We start from the raw sequence: 13,254 nt of genomic DNA, 5'->3' as shown, positions 1-13,254 counted from the left end.
ATGCTCCCATGTTGACAAGACGAGACCCGGGGTCCTCTGCAAGACACCTCACTTTTATAGCAGCTTTCCTCTTATGCAAATCTAGACCAGATTCAAACTCTGTGTCTGTGTCCATTGGTCCTTTGTGCTGCTTTCTTTTGAGTGTTGTCCCAATACTGCAAAGAGGGTGTTTCCAAAAGAAGGTGCTCGCTTCTAACCCCCGAGGCCGTCAGTATGTCTGCTTGTTTTTAATGAGCCCACTTGACACGTTTTATTGTCCTTGGGTCTGGCTCCCAGCCCCTCTCCAACAGTTGAGGCTGTCTGGAGGTGCTGCCTTCCATGTCTTGCTCATCCACACCTCATTCATTCAACAGGGCAATTGATTAAGAGTGGGGGGGGGGGGGGGGAGAGCTCTTGTTCTACTGCTAGCAAAAAGAAATTTTTCTTCTATCTTATTCTATCCTTAGGGGCTATAATATTATACCAAGGGCAATGCAAAGTTTCTAAATGAGGCTTTGATACAAAGTCCCATGAAAACAGAGGTCACACATGGGTAGACCCACCACAAGGTTATATGAAGAGGCACAATGTAAAGTCATATGAAAATTATCAGAGATTGATCTACATAAGAAGCATGGACCGGGTATGAAAAACTCATCAGTATCATACCTAGAAACGACTCATTTAAAACCCCAGCTATGTAAGCAGATCAGGGAATGTCTAGGAAGACGTGATTAGGTTTATCCCTTTTATTTCTTTATGGCTTGTGGATTCCTCTGTGCTAACCCCAGGTGCTTTTGTTTTGCTTGTAACCTTTAAGCTGGACCTCAAGAAAGCTATCTTTGGTGCTTAATCCTTGTAGTTGCTCTTTTAAAACCTAGCAATAGCCTGAGTTCCCAGATGTATTTTCTTTCTTTTTTTTTTGTTAATAAAATTTACCTTTTTTAAGAACAGAATTGGATTTTTGTGTCTTAAGAGGTTTCTGCAGAGGTTGTTTAATTAGCTGGTGGCATCAGCTGATTTCCTCCCCCCCCCTTTCTCAGCTCTTCCCCGGAGGGGAGTGTGAAAGGGCTTGAGGGTCCCCCATAGCAAGGAATTCCCAAGTGCTCCTTCCTGGGCTCCCAAAGGGGTTCTGCACTTGGGTGGTGGCAGCATCTACCCATCCAAGGTCAGAGAAAAGCTGTAACCGTGGAAGTTTAATACAAGGCTGGAGTGGCCAGTGATTCATTTTTAGAATCCTTGCGGGCCCCCACCTTCTGCACTCAAAGTGCTCGAGTGGGGAATCAGCCTTGACAACCTCCATTAAGTCACCACCACAGCAGCCACAATTAGTGACCAAAAGGCAACGGAATCCAGGGGAGTGGGGATGGAAACATGAGGGAGCAGCTTCCAGGGGTTCTCCTAGACAGGGTCCAGCTGTGGGCGAGACTGGGGTGTGCCCCATGGCTGGGTAGCCGCGAGGGCCCCCATCCCCGTGGGCTGGGATGCAGGGGGAGGTCGGCAGGATATGCAGCAATGACCATGCATCCAGAGCTTTAGTGGCATGAGAGATCTGCCCTCTGCTGACTGTGTGGATGGCCCAGGAGGAAAGAGGACCAGGGGGTGACATGGATCCCAGTCACAGAGGAATCTGTTGCTGCCAAGGGGCTGAGAGAAGGAAGAAAAGTCTGCATGGAGAGAGAGGAGCTCCCTTGGGGCAGCCCCGGCCCCATCACAAGCTGGGGGCTGGGAGCAGCACCACGACCCAACCACCTTTAGTGGCGCTGACTCAACAGCTCCAAGAGACGCCTGCCTGAAACACCCAACGATGCAGATGCTGCAACCAGGCAGGTCCGAGATTGGGGTTCCTAGGTGCTACCACGATATGCCTTCTCCTCCTTGGCTGGTGCACCTGGAAGATAACAGCTCACTACTGGGGCTAGCGATGCTGGAGGAGATCTGCGTCATGGTGCTGATGAACCAGAGTTCAAGCCCACCAAGCGGGGGTTACACCAGACAGGTGGGGTCCTGGGAGGCTTATGCTGCTTCCTTGGGGGCCATGAAGGTGGGGGAGGGGACAGAAGAGCCTCAGAGTTGCCCTCAAGGGGCCCGGTGTGGGTGCTGGGGATGCCAGGCTGGGCCCCTTCAGAGTAGCACCCAGCACCTCAGGCACCAAGGACGGGTGGGGCTCTGGCAGCGAGGCCCGGATGGGTCGTACCCTGGCTCCCCCGGCCCCCAGGGGACGTGGCTGTCAGCGGGGATCAACCCGGGGGCGGCTGGCCCCTTGGCACACAGAGCAGACTGCCAGTGGCCCCGGGCTGGCAGCAGTAGTAGAGCTGTTATCCCACCTTGGAAAGGGAGCAGGCCTGTGCCAGGAGGAGGGGAGCTCGGCTTCGCCCCACTCCGCCCCTCCTCGGAGACAGGGGCCCTCGAAACCTGCCCAGAACCCAGGAGTCCGGGCTCCTCCCACGGAACCCAGGAGTCCGGGCTCCTCCCACAGAACCAAGGAACCCAGGAGTCCGGGCTCCCCCGCCTCCCACGGAACCCAGGAGTCCGGGCTCCTCCCACAGAACCAAGGAACCCAGGAGTCCGGGCTCTCCACGCCCCACGGAACCCAGGAGTCCGGGCGAGTGGGGGGAGGGGGCTGCTCCATCGACCTTCCGGCCGGCCCGTCTCGCTGGTTCCGGTCCTCCGGCCCCGCCCCCGCCCGGGCCCCGCCGCCGACACCCGCGGCCCCCGGCCCCGACCGCTGCGCTGCCACCTCGGGGTGAGTCCGCTCCCCCCCCCCCGGACCCCCCCCCGGTACCCCGGGCCCCGCCTCCCCACAGCCCCCCCCCGCGGCCCCTACACCCCCCCCCCGCCAACCCCCCCGGTCTGGGGATTCTGCCCCCCCCCGCACTGCCCCCCCCCGCACCGCCCCCCGAGTTAGCCCCTGCCGGGGGGGGCTGGTCCCCGTTGGGGATTCCCAGGGGCGGGGCAGTTCAGGCTCCTTCCCCTCCCCCACGGCACATGGTGCGGGCCGGTGGGGGCAGGGCTGGCCCTGGCCGGTGGGGTGGGACCGGGGTGGGGCGAACCCTTTGCCCGGAGTCTCGCCAGCGACCGGACCGGGGTCTCCTTCCGACCAGCGGGGCCGGAGCAGGGTTTCTGCGCTGAAATGGCCAGGTGGGGTGTCTGTTATTGTAGGGTCGCTCATGGGGGCTGGGCCCCACGCGTTGTGTGCTTCCTCCCCCTTCCCCTCCCCCCTCCACGTGGGTGCCCTCGTAGGGCTGCCCAAAGGGTCTGGGGCCGAGGTCGCTGCTGTTGTAGGGTGGCTGTGGTCTGGGGGGGGGGGGTTGGTGCATTTTTAGGGTGGCGTGGGACACCTGCAATGTGTGTGTTGCGTGTATGTGGGTCTGTGGTAGGGTAATTGAGGTGGTGGGGCAGCCGTTCTGGGCTCGCTCGGGGTCCCGGGCGCTGGGCAGTCGTGGGGTCGCCCTGACTCTGCCGCAGGAACCCCATATTGTGTGTTTCAGGGGTGGGGTGGAAGGTGACACATTTATCTTGGACAGGGGAGGGGGCCCCATGGGATCCAAGAGCATGGGGGGGAGCTGGGGGGGGAGCAGACAGGGGATCTGAGTGGAGGGGAGCAGTGGGGTGCAGGCGGGGGTTGCTAACAATTCATAATCCCCTTTGCCTTAACCTGCCGTCCCCTTCCCTCCTAGCCGGTGCGGAGCCAGGATGGCGAAGGAGATGCGGGCGCAGTACGAGCCGGTGGCGGAGATCGGCGTCGGCGCCTACGGCACCGTCTACAAGGCCCGGGACTTGCAGACCGGCAAGTTCGTGGCCCTCAAGAACGTGCGCGTCCAGACCAACGAGAACGGGCTGCCGCTCTCCACCGTGCGTGAGGTGGCGCTGCTCAAGCGGTTGGAGCATTTCGACCACCCCAACATCGTCCGGTGAGGCGCTGGGGGCGGCTGTGCGGACGGGGGAGGGCTGGGAGGAAGCCGAGACCGGAGGAGCACTTGCACGTGGTGCTCAGTCACGTGGGGCGGGGGCTGGCGGGCGCTTAGTTTGCATTGGAGGGAGTTTGGTTTTGGGGACCCAACAGCCACTTCCCTCTGCACCCCCCTGGGATAAACGTCCCAGGCTGTGCAAGAAAGGGAATCAGTATCCCATGGGGGGGACTCCCCCCGGCTCGGGGGTGTGGGGGGAAAGGGTAAGGAGGCTTGGGGGTGTGGGTGGGAGGTAAGGAGTGGGGAGGGGTCCCCAATCTGGGGTCCCCAATCTGGGATCTGTGTAGGAGGCACATGGCTAGTCCTGCCTGGGAGGTTAGAGTGGCCGTGCAGGGGACAGAACGCTGCTCTGCTCTCTGGAAACTCCCTTTCTGTATGAGCTAATCCCTGGGAGCTGGAAGCAGCCCCGGGCCGCTTTGCGCCCGTTTTTCCAGCTCTGGGAAATGTGCGGCCGGTTCTAGGAATTGAGCCGTGGTCTGGGAGCTGCCTCCTTCCTGCGATTCCTGCAACGCTAGTCGCGGGGAGGGAGCGTGCCCGGGGCTGGGCCGCGGGATGGCTCGGCTGGCAGACGTGTGGGTTTCCACTGGCAGAGGATGTCCGTCCTCCCCCGGCTGAGGGGCCCGCCTGCGCTGGGGGTGGGGGAGGAGGTTCAAGCGCTGCTCTGTGTCTTGCCTGGCCTTGGTCCCCAGGTGTTTATAGGCCTGTTGTGTTAGGCCAGGGGTAGGCAACCTGTGGCACGCGAGCTGATTTTCAGTGGCACTCACACTGCCCGGGTCCTGGCCACCGGTCCGGGGGGCTCTGCATTTGAATTTAATTTTAAATGAAGCTTCTTAAACATTTTATAAACCTTATTTACTTTCCATACAACAATAGTTTAGTTCTATATTATAGACTATAGAAAGAGACCTTCTAAAAACGTTAACATGCATGACTGGCACGCGAAACCTTACATTAGAGTGAATAAATGAAGACTCGGCACAGCGCTTCTGAAAGGTTGCCGACCCCTGCGTTAGGCTTTTTCTGCCAGCCGGTTCCGCTCTGCTGGGGGTCCTGCCCACGCCAGCCTGGGGCACTGCTGGCTTTACAGAAACGCTGGGGTGACGGCAGGAGAGCTCCAGGGAAGGAGGTCACTGGTGGGTGGGGTCCCCATCCTGCCCCTCTCCCGGCTGTACTGAGACGCTTGGGGTAAATAGAGACGTTTTAGGGAGCTTCTAAAAAAATCCAGCCTCAGCAGCAGGGTCTTGGGGTGAGGGGGTGGGGGCAAGGCAGGTGGGAAGAGTGGCAAACCATTGGGGAGGGGGGTGGGTGCCGGGAGGCAGGGGGAAAGCGGTGGGGTGGGGGTGCGGTTGGGATTGAGGGCAGCCGCATCTGAAGGGACCGTAGCTTTCTAAGCACTTAGCTCCCTGGCAGCCTCCTATGGTGAGAGGGGCTAGTGGAGCTGTCCTGCCCCCACCGCGAAGGGCCAGGCCTGGCACGCTGCCCCCAAGTGATCTCCGGGGGTGGGCGGTGGGGACACTGCTGCCCTTGGTGCTACGGCTCCCCCTGTCAGAGGAGCTGGCAGGGGCCGGTTCTGCTGGCTCCGTCCCTTTGAGTCGCGGGCCCTGAGGGCTGCAGACAAAGTTTCCATTTTGTCTGCACGTGAGCCTGGCCCTCCTGTCTCTTCCCTGTTACCAGCTTCACAGACATTTTGCAGGCAGTTCCCAGCCCCTTGTCTGCCTCTCTGAGCCAGAGGGCAGTGCGGCAGGATGTCCGCGTCCTGTGCTGATTAGCTTCCAGGAAGCAGGGAGGAAGCAGTGGGGCCCCGGGAATTGCTGATTGAGTTATCCAGATAAGAGTCTGGAGCTCTGCTTTGGGCTATCTGGCAGCAGGATCTGCAGCTGGGAATCGAATCAACCCAGTACTGGCTGGAGCTCTGTGATTGGTTGGGGGTTTGATACTGTGAGCTCGGGGGCATGCTCAGGAAGCGTGTCCCCAAATTACCATGTGATAGAAAGCATGGGGGGCAGGATTGGGGGCTGTAGATTGAGGGACATTGGCAGAGCTGTGTGGGGGGCAGGGGAGCTGCAGGTCAGGACTGAGGGACATTGGCAGAGCTGTGTTCCATCCCTCTAGATGGGCCTGAGGGGGGGGTCCCTGGCCCCCATCTGTCCCACGTTGGGCCCAGACAGCCCCGGTCCTTCGCGTTGTGTTGGGCTGGATCGTTGAGTTCCTGCAGCTGCGAGAGGGAGCCCCACTTCCAGCAGAGCATGTGTCAGTCAGACCCCTGCCTGGCCCCTCCCTCCCGCACTCCGATCCCCAGCCCCCGCCAAGCTCCCTTCTCCGCCTCCCCGCAGGTTGATGGATGTCTGTGCCACCACCCGGACGGAGCGCGAGACCAAGGTGACGCTGGTGTTCGAGCACGTGGATCAGGACCTGAAGACGTATCTGGACAAGACGCCGGCCCCTGGCTTGCCAGTGGAGAAGATAAAGGTACAAGGGGAATCGAAGGGAGCTTTGGGGATGCCCCTGCCCCGCGGCACCCGCTGCCCTCGTGACAGAGGGTGATTGGGGAGGGGAGAGTTGCTTGCCTAGAGGAGGCTCCAGGAGCTGGGCTGGTTCAGCCTGGCCTAAACACATCTGATTGCTCTCCATCAATACAGCCGGGGGAAGCCCAGGGGAGGGACGAGCTAGTGAAGGCAAAAGACAACGTTGGCCCAGGGTCTGGAACAGCCTCCAGTAGGGGATAAACAATCCAGCTGGATAGCTCCGCGAATAGGATGACATGACAGGCTCTGCGGCTGGATTCGATGCCCCAGGAGGGCCCTTCCTGTCCTGTATCCCTGGCCCCCGCCCCACCTGTGCTGCTGGGGCAGGCAGGGAATCTGACCCTGCGCTCTCCCCCTGCTCGGCCAGGACCTGATGCGCCAGTTCCTGAGCGGCCTGGACTTCCTGCACTCAAATTGCATCGTGCACCGCGACCTGAAGCCGGAGAACATCCTCGTGACCAGCAGTGGGCAAGTGAAGCTGGCGGACTTCGGCCTGGCCCGGATCTACAGCTGCCAGATGGCCCTGACCCCTGTGGTGAGCGCTCCTGGCCCTAAGGCCTGTGCATGTGGAGGGGGTGGACGGGAGCAGGTTTTGGCTCATGGAGCCCGGCTTTGAAATGCTGAGGTGCCTCCTCCCCTGCTGGGCCCCAGGCCCCCTGCGGTCCCGCACTTGTGCCTGCGATACTCTGCCTTTGGTGCTGGGGCTCCCGCCCATGTCGGGCGGGGAGAGATTTTTCCCGGTCAGTGTCTGAGCCGCTGCCGTGGGTGGGGATGGCGGGTTGGGAGCCGTGTGAGCCTGAGTCACTGGAGGGTGACTGCCGGCCGCCTCATCCTCTGCTGCAGGCATCTTCCCGCAGAGGCGCCGGCCCGGCCCCCAGCCAGAGATCCTGTGCTGGGTGACGGGCTCCTTCCCCGGGCCGGCCTGGCCTGCTCTCACTGTCTGTGAGCCCTGCGGGGTGCCCTCTCTGCTGCAAAGGGAGGATTTCCCCAGGGTTCGCAGCTGCCCAGACACGAGTGCTTCCCAGTTACCCCCGTCAGTGGGAGCTTCGCTCAGCTGCTACAAGGCACCACCCGCGGGGGGGTTAGGGGGCAAATGGGAAAACTCGGGACGGGGGGGGGGGTAATAGGAGCCTATATAAGAAAAAGACGCAAAAGGCGGGACTGTCCCTATAGAATCGGGACCTCTGGGGATCCCCGGGGACACCCCCGCCGTGCCAAGTGGTCCCCCTGCCACCGATGCTGGTGGGAGTGGGGTGTGCTGGGAACCTGGCAGGGGCTTGGGCGCACTCAGCCATCGTTGGGCTGGGCTCCCAGGGCCCTTGTTGGGCTGGGGTGGGGGTGGGGGTGGCGTGAAGGTATAGCCGGAGCTCATGGCTGTGTGAGCAGCAAAGGGGGCCTGACTCAGCAGCTCTTCCTTCTCTGGGGGCTGGAGATTGAGGGCTCCTGCCCTGCTTGAGGGCTGAGAGATCTGGGGGTTCTCCAAGCTGCTAACTTCCAGCTCTTGGGGCACCTGGGGGCAGGGCCGGGGGCAGCCCTGGGTCTGTAGTTGGGGTGCTGCTGTCGGGGGTTACCCCGTCACGTCTCCACGGAGACGAGCTCCAATGTGTTGGGGCGGGAGGGGGGGAGCTGCAGGCTCCGGCAGCCCCCATGCTGCTTCCCCCCCCAGCCAGTGGGGTGCGTGGAATCTGTAGGGTAAATATTATGCCATAGGCAGGAAGTGGGAGCGGCGGGTGGGGACACTGTCTAAAGGCATTTCCTGCCCAGGAGGGACCGGGAGCTCTGAGCTTCCAACCAGCCCTGGAGAGACTCACCCTCCAGGAGATGGGGAACTCGTAAGCTGCTTGCGGGAGGGGAGCCCTAAACCCCAGCAGGCTTCTACCCAGGGATGGGGACACAGTCTGTTTCTGTGCCCGTGCAGGTGGTTACCTTGTGGTACCGCGCCCCGGAAGTGCTGCTCCAGTCGACCTACGCCACCCCCGTGGACATGTGGAGCGTCGGCTGCATCTTTGCCGAGATGTTCCGGCGAAAGTGAGTGCGCGTGGGGAGGAGCTTGGCGGGTGCTGGGCAGGGCCGGGGTGCGGGCACTGGGGTGCCTGCAGACACAGGGTGGGCACTGGGTGGCGTGGGCACGGGCGGGTGAGGGTGTGGCTGTGTGGGGTGCGGGTAGGCCTGGCTGGATGTCCATGTATAACCTTGAACCCCTCTCTGGGCGGGAGGCGTCGTGCCTAGCATCTCACGGAGCCAGGAACCCTGACTCCCAGTTCCCTGCTCCGACCGGTCAGTCATGCTGCCTTGCGGTAACATGACCCTGCTGGGGACTAGGACGGCATGGCTGGGTTGGCTCTGGCCTCCGGCTGGCTGCAGACCATGGTGGGGAGCCCACCTGCTGGTCTCAGCCCTCCCTCCCTCCCCCCCAGCCCCTTACTGTAGCGTAGCAAGCCCAGCTGGGAGACAATTGATTAGTTCTGAGCCAGGAACTACCACCCCCCCCCCCAGGCTTATCAGCTTGGCTCTGTGCTGATAGCCGGGGAGGGGCCCCGCGCTGCCAGATCTCCCCTCCCGGCCTTGTGGGCTCAGCTCTGGGCCTCTCCAGGGGTGGGGGGATGTGTGATAATGAGGCTGACGCCCTGGTATCCAGCGGGCCCCTTCTGGGCAGGTCATGGCTAGCTGGGGGAGGGGGAGTTGGGCCCCGGCCTGTTACTGGCCCCTCCAAGCCCTCCCGCCATTGTTCAGCCTCTTTGGCCTTTGAGCGGGCCGGAGGGTGATGTGGGTGGGAGTGTGTGCCCATGCAGCCACCTCTGGGTGGGGACGGGATGGCTCTGGTTCTGACCCAAAGGGAGGGGGCTAACGGTGGGGAGCACGCCCCACGCTCAGCTCAGCAGCCAGCCCCTCTCTCCCCTGCAGGCCCCTCTTCTGTGGCAACTCAGAAGCCGACCAGCTGGGCAAGATTTTTGAGTAAGTTCTGAAGCTTCCCTAGTGTCTTGCTGGAGGGGGTTGGATGGGGGCGGGGGTGGCACCCTGGGATCTCGGGGGGATGGGACTCATTCAAGCAGCTCTTGAATGAGGCACTTAAGGGCCGAGCCAGGGTGGGGCTGGGGGACCCAGCCCTGGTTGAGAGCTGATTGATGGGACAGGGCGGGGCAGCGTGCCTGGGTGTAGGGCTGCTGCTGGAGGTATAAGCACAAAAGTTTGTGGGGTGGGGGGGCTGCTGGGAGCTTGTCCTCTCCTTTATCCTGTTAACAACTCTCCGGGACGCTCAGTAACCAACCCACCCTGCTGTGCTCCAAGATGAAGCCGGGTCCAGCCTTGTGCTGCGTAGTGACTGACCTCCTCTCACATCCCCCCCTTCCCTCCCCGGGTGGCCAAGGAAGGAGGCGACCGGTCGAGAGGTTTTTTTGCCGCGTGGGGAGCAGAATGTCCAGGGTGCTGCCTCGTGCAAGCAGCCTGGGGCCCAGCGCCGCGGGCAGCTCTGTGCTAGAGGAGGGAAGGTGCATTTCAACCGAGGGGACAGTAGCGGTGCCGAGGGGACAGTAGCGGTGCCGGCGCCTGGGTTTGCCTCAATGCGCGGACGGGGCTTCGAGCTACCCCTGCCTGGTCTGCCCAGGATCGGAACCCGGGTTAGGTAGCCTCTAGGAGCCCCTTTGTGCACGGCGCTGCGCAGACAGAACAGACACGGCCCTTGCCCCAGAGACGGCCGCTATAAGGGAGCAGTCTGGTGAACACGGGTTACCTTAGCGGGGGTTAAAGAGGCCCCTTTGTTCCTAGCAGAGACAAGGTGTCACGGAGTCCCCGGGCGATGCTCTGGAACTGCTCCCCACAAAGCCAGTCAGGACTTTGGGGAGCCTCCTCTCCCTTGGAGCAGACTGTCTTCAGGGCAAGAAGCTCACACGGCTTCACCTCCTGGGTCTCTCCTGGGAGCATTCAGCATATGCCCCTCCGTGCGCTTCCCACAGCGAGTCCGCCCAGGCGGGGTCCTGGGGAAGCCAGAGGGTCCTGCACCCCCCCACTTCGCAGTCAGACGTGACTCTCAGCCAGCCAGTAAAACAGAGGTTTATTAGATGACAGGAACACGGTCTAAAATGGAGCTTGTAGGTCCAGAGAACAGGACCCCTCCGCTGGGTCCATTCTGGGGGGGCAGTGAGCCAGACACCCACGTCTGCACTCACTCCCCGTCCCCAGCCAGCCCCAAACTGACTCGCTCTCCAGCCCCTCCTCCTCCTCTGGGCTTTGTCCCGTTCTGGGCCAGGAGATCACCTGATTCCTTTGTTCTCCAACACCTTTAGCGATCACCTTGCAGGGGGGAAGGGCCCTGGCCATTAGTTGCCAGGAGACAGAGTGTCGGCCATTTATGTATACTGACCCTTTGCTCTGCAACAATTACACACCCCTTATCCCACCACCTAGAGACTTAAGAAATGCATAGGGGAAACTGTGGCACCCCTACAGTATTCCGAGGAAACATTAAGAGCAGCCCCAGGGGCTGGAGGGGCAGAGAGCCGGGGTGTTAGATATCCGCTGGGAATCGTGGGTGAGGGATTCGGAACGGGCCGGGAGAGGCTCTTGTCTGAAGAGGCTGGGGCTGTGTAGGGGGCAGGAGATGGGACAGTGGGTCAGGGAGCCTGGGCTCGGCTCACAAAGGACTTATCAAGGAAACAGAAAGCCGGTATCTCTGCTCTGGGCTGGCAGTGCCCATGTCCCACCTCTGCCTGGGTGCCAGTTGCTGTGCAAAACCAGCCCCCTCCCTGCTGCCCCGTCCCAATGGTTCTCTTCCCTCCCCCGCAGCATGATCGGGCTCCCGGCAGAGGACGACTGGCCCCTGGACGTGGCCCTGCCGCACTGCGCCTTCACGGCACGCTTCCCGCAGCCCGTGGAAATGTTTGTGCCAGAGATGGAGAAGCTGGGGGCGCAGCTTCTCTTGGTAGGTCGGGGTGGAAGGGGAGATGACGTGGGAGTAAGGGGGGGAAGCAGCAATAATTTAGCCTGAGAAGGAGAATTGGGGAGGGGGCCCTCTGGAGCCCCTCCGAGCCCCTAGAGCTGCTGATATTGCTTGGTGGGACGAGGGCCTGGTCCGCGTGATGCAGCCGCGGGCTTCTCAGCGGTGGGACCTAGTCCGTGTTTGTTCCCACCGCAAAACCAGCACGTGGGGGGAAATGACACGCCCGGGGGCATCGGCAGAGCTGGGGGGAGGGGGCTGCGCGTCAGGATTGAGGAGCACCAGCAGAGCTGTGTGGTGGGGAGCCCAGGGTTGGGAGAGCGGGGGCCTGCGGGTCGGGGAGGGGGGACAGGACGCAGGGTCCTGTTAATTCGCCCTTCACTCTTTGAACACCCAGTTGTCTCAGCTGGCCCCCAGCTGATCCATTGGGTGGGGAGGCCCAGACCCAAAGTCCTTCTCTGTGGGGGTAGGGCGGTGTCCGTCCCATTTAACCCTTTCTCCTCTCCTCCCTAGGAGATGCTGACCTTTAACCCCTACCAGCGGATCTCGGCCTTCAACGCACTGCGTCACCTTTACCTCCAGGACAAGAGCCTGGTAGAGGGGTAACGCCCCAGCGTCCCCCTCTCCCCTCCACGGGGACCCAACGGAGGACTCGGGATAGTGCCAGTTCTGCACCCGCCCCATGCCCCCGGGGGGGGCACAGCCACCAGCACGCACACGGAGACGGACTCGAGCAGGGAGCGAGACGCCTCCTCCCCGGTGGCGTCTCCCCCCACCCCCCACGGGTGCCTGGTCCCGGGCAGGCCTAGCTCTGTTTAAGGTCAGTTTGTGTTGGGAAGGGGCCCGGCGGGGCCTCACCCGAGTTCTCACGGACACTTTGAGTAGCCCTTTGTAACCGTTTACAAGATAACTGTTGCTGCCTTATCACATTCCAGCCTCCTGCCGCTGGTCTCAGCTCTTCCCACCCCGCTAGCGAGGGGCTGAGAGCAGCCCGACAGACCCCTCCCCCTCCCCACACTCGGGGCAGGTGGTTTTTTGTTTGTTTTTTTACAAGAAATATTCGCGCGCGGTTTTTCTACTACCAGGGCGGTGGCCAGGGCGAGCTGCCGGATTGGTGCACGTGTGACAGTTGCTTCCCCGAGGGTGGATTGGGGAATCCTGGGGGGGGGGGGGGGGTGCTCCCTCCCCCGGGGCCGGGAATCGACAGTTTATATTTATAATGATTTTTCTCAGACACTTAACTTTGTTTTTTTTTTTTTAATCGGCTCTAAAAATGGTAAGAGTCTAATAAAGGGAAGGCAGGGGGATGGGAGGGCAGCGCCCGGGCAGACCTGGCTGCCCTCGCGTCTGGCCCCACCCCGGCCTGCTTTGCCACTTGGCTTGCCTGAAGGTGTCTTGGGTTTGACTGGTGCGGCTGAGAAGCCAGGACCGCGCCCCTCGTCATGTGGGGGTCAGAGGTCCCCTTCCTCTGATCACTGCTGGCCCAGTGACTGGCAGGTTACGGGGTCGCGGGAGTGGCGGCATCTGGGCATTGCCCCTCATTGCTCTTGACTGGCTTGTTCACCCGTGGGTCTGAGATCCAGGGGCGGAGGAGGAAGGGGTTGTCGATCCCAGGAAGCAGACACCCCTTCCTCTGCGGCAGTGGACAGAACCATGCCCCCTGCTCCCAGAGCGTCCATCCAGGCTGCAGCGGGTGGCCAGACACAGGACCCTGAGGGCTGTGTACTTGTTCTCACCTGGCATCCCTCCCAAGGAGAGGGGTCATGCTTATGTTCCTGCCTTCTGCCAGCTGGGGGTCTCACCGCTGGGGGGGGGGAAGAGGGGGCGACTGCACCTTTACTCCAAG

The 13,254-nt window shown here is 61.7% G+C and overlaps 1 protein-coding gene across 2 annotated transcripts; it reads left to right on the top strand.

Moving 5' to 3' along the window:
* The first annotated feature begins 2,589 nt into the window (after positions 1 to 2,589).
* CDK4 (cyclin dependent kinase 4) lies at positions 2,590 to 12,793 on the top strand. 2 transcript variants are annotated; one of them, XM_042845930.2, is made up of 8 exons: positions 2,590 to 2,725; positions 3,660 to 3,893; positions 6,284 to 6,419; positions 6,843 to 7,010; positions 8,394 to 8,503; positions 9,380 to 9,430; positions 11,258 to 11,393; positions 11,922 to 12,793. In XM_042845930.2, exons 2-8 carry the CDS (start codon positions 3,676 to 3,678, stop codon positions 12,012 to 12,014), a joined length of 912 nt encoding a protein of 303 aa, XP_042701864.1. In that variant the 5' UTR covers positions 2,590 to 2,725; positions 3,660 to 3,675; the 3' UTR covers positions 12,015 to 12,793. The 2 variants fall into 2 exon arrangements, with proteins under 2 accessions (XP_042701864.1, XP_005297294.1); XM_005297237.5 differs by lacking the exon at positions 2,590 to 2,725 and adding an exon at positions 2,962 to 3,120.
* Positions 12,794 to 13,254: the final 461 nt, after the last annotated feature.

Source organism: Chrysemys picta, chromosome 22 (genome assembly GCF_011386835.1).
Source record: "Chrysemys picta bellii isolate R12L10 chromosome 22, ASM1138683v2, whole genome shotgun sequence".
In the NCBI taxonomy this organism is placed as follows: Eukaryota; Metazoa; Chordata; order Testudines; family Emydidae; genus Chrysemys; species Chrysemys picta.
Note: the sequence above shows the minus strand (reverse complement) of the source record. Positions and strands in the feature narration are given on the sequence as shown.

Excerpts from the sequence above, each read along its gene's own strand:
- CDK4 (XM_005297237.5), top strand. Across the intron at positions 8,504-9,379 it reads GCCGAGATGTTCCGGCGAAA|GCCCCTCTTCTGTGGCAACT; the intron begins GTGAGTGCGCGT and ends TCTCCCCTGCAG. Across the intron at positions 11,394-11,921 it reads TGGGGGCGCAGCTTCTCTTG|GAGATGCTGACCTTTAACCC; the intron begins GTAGGTCGGGGT and ends TCTCCTCCCTAG.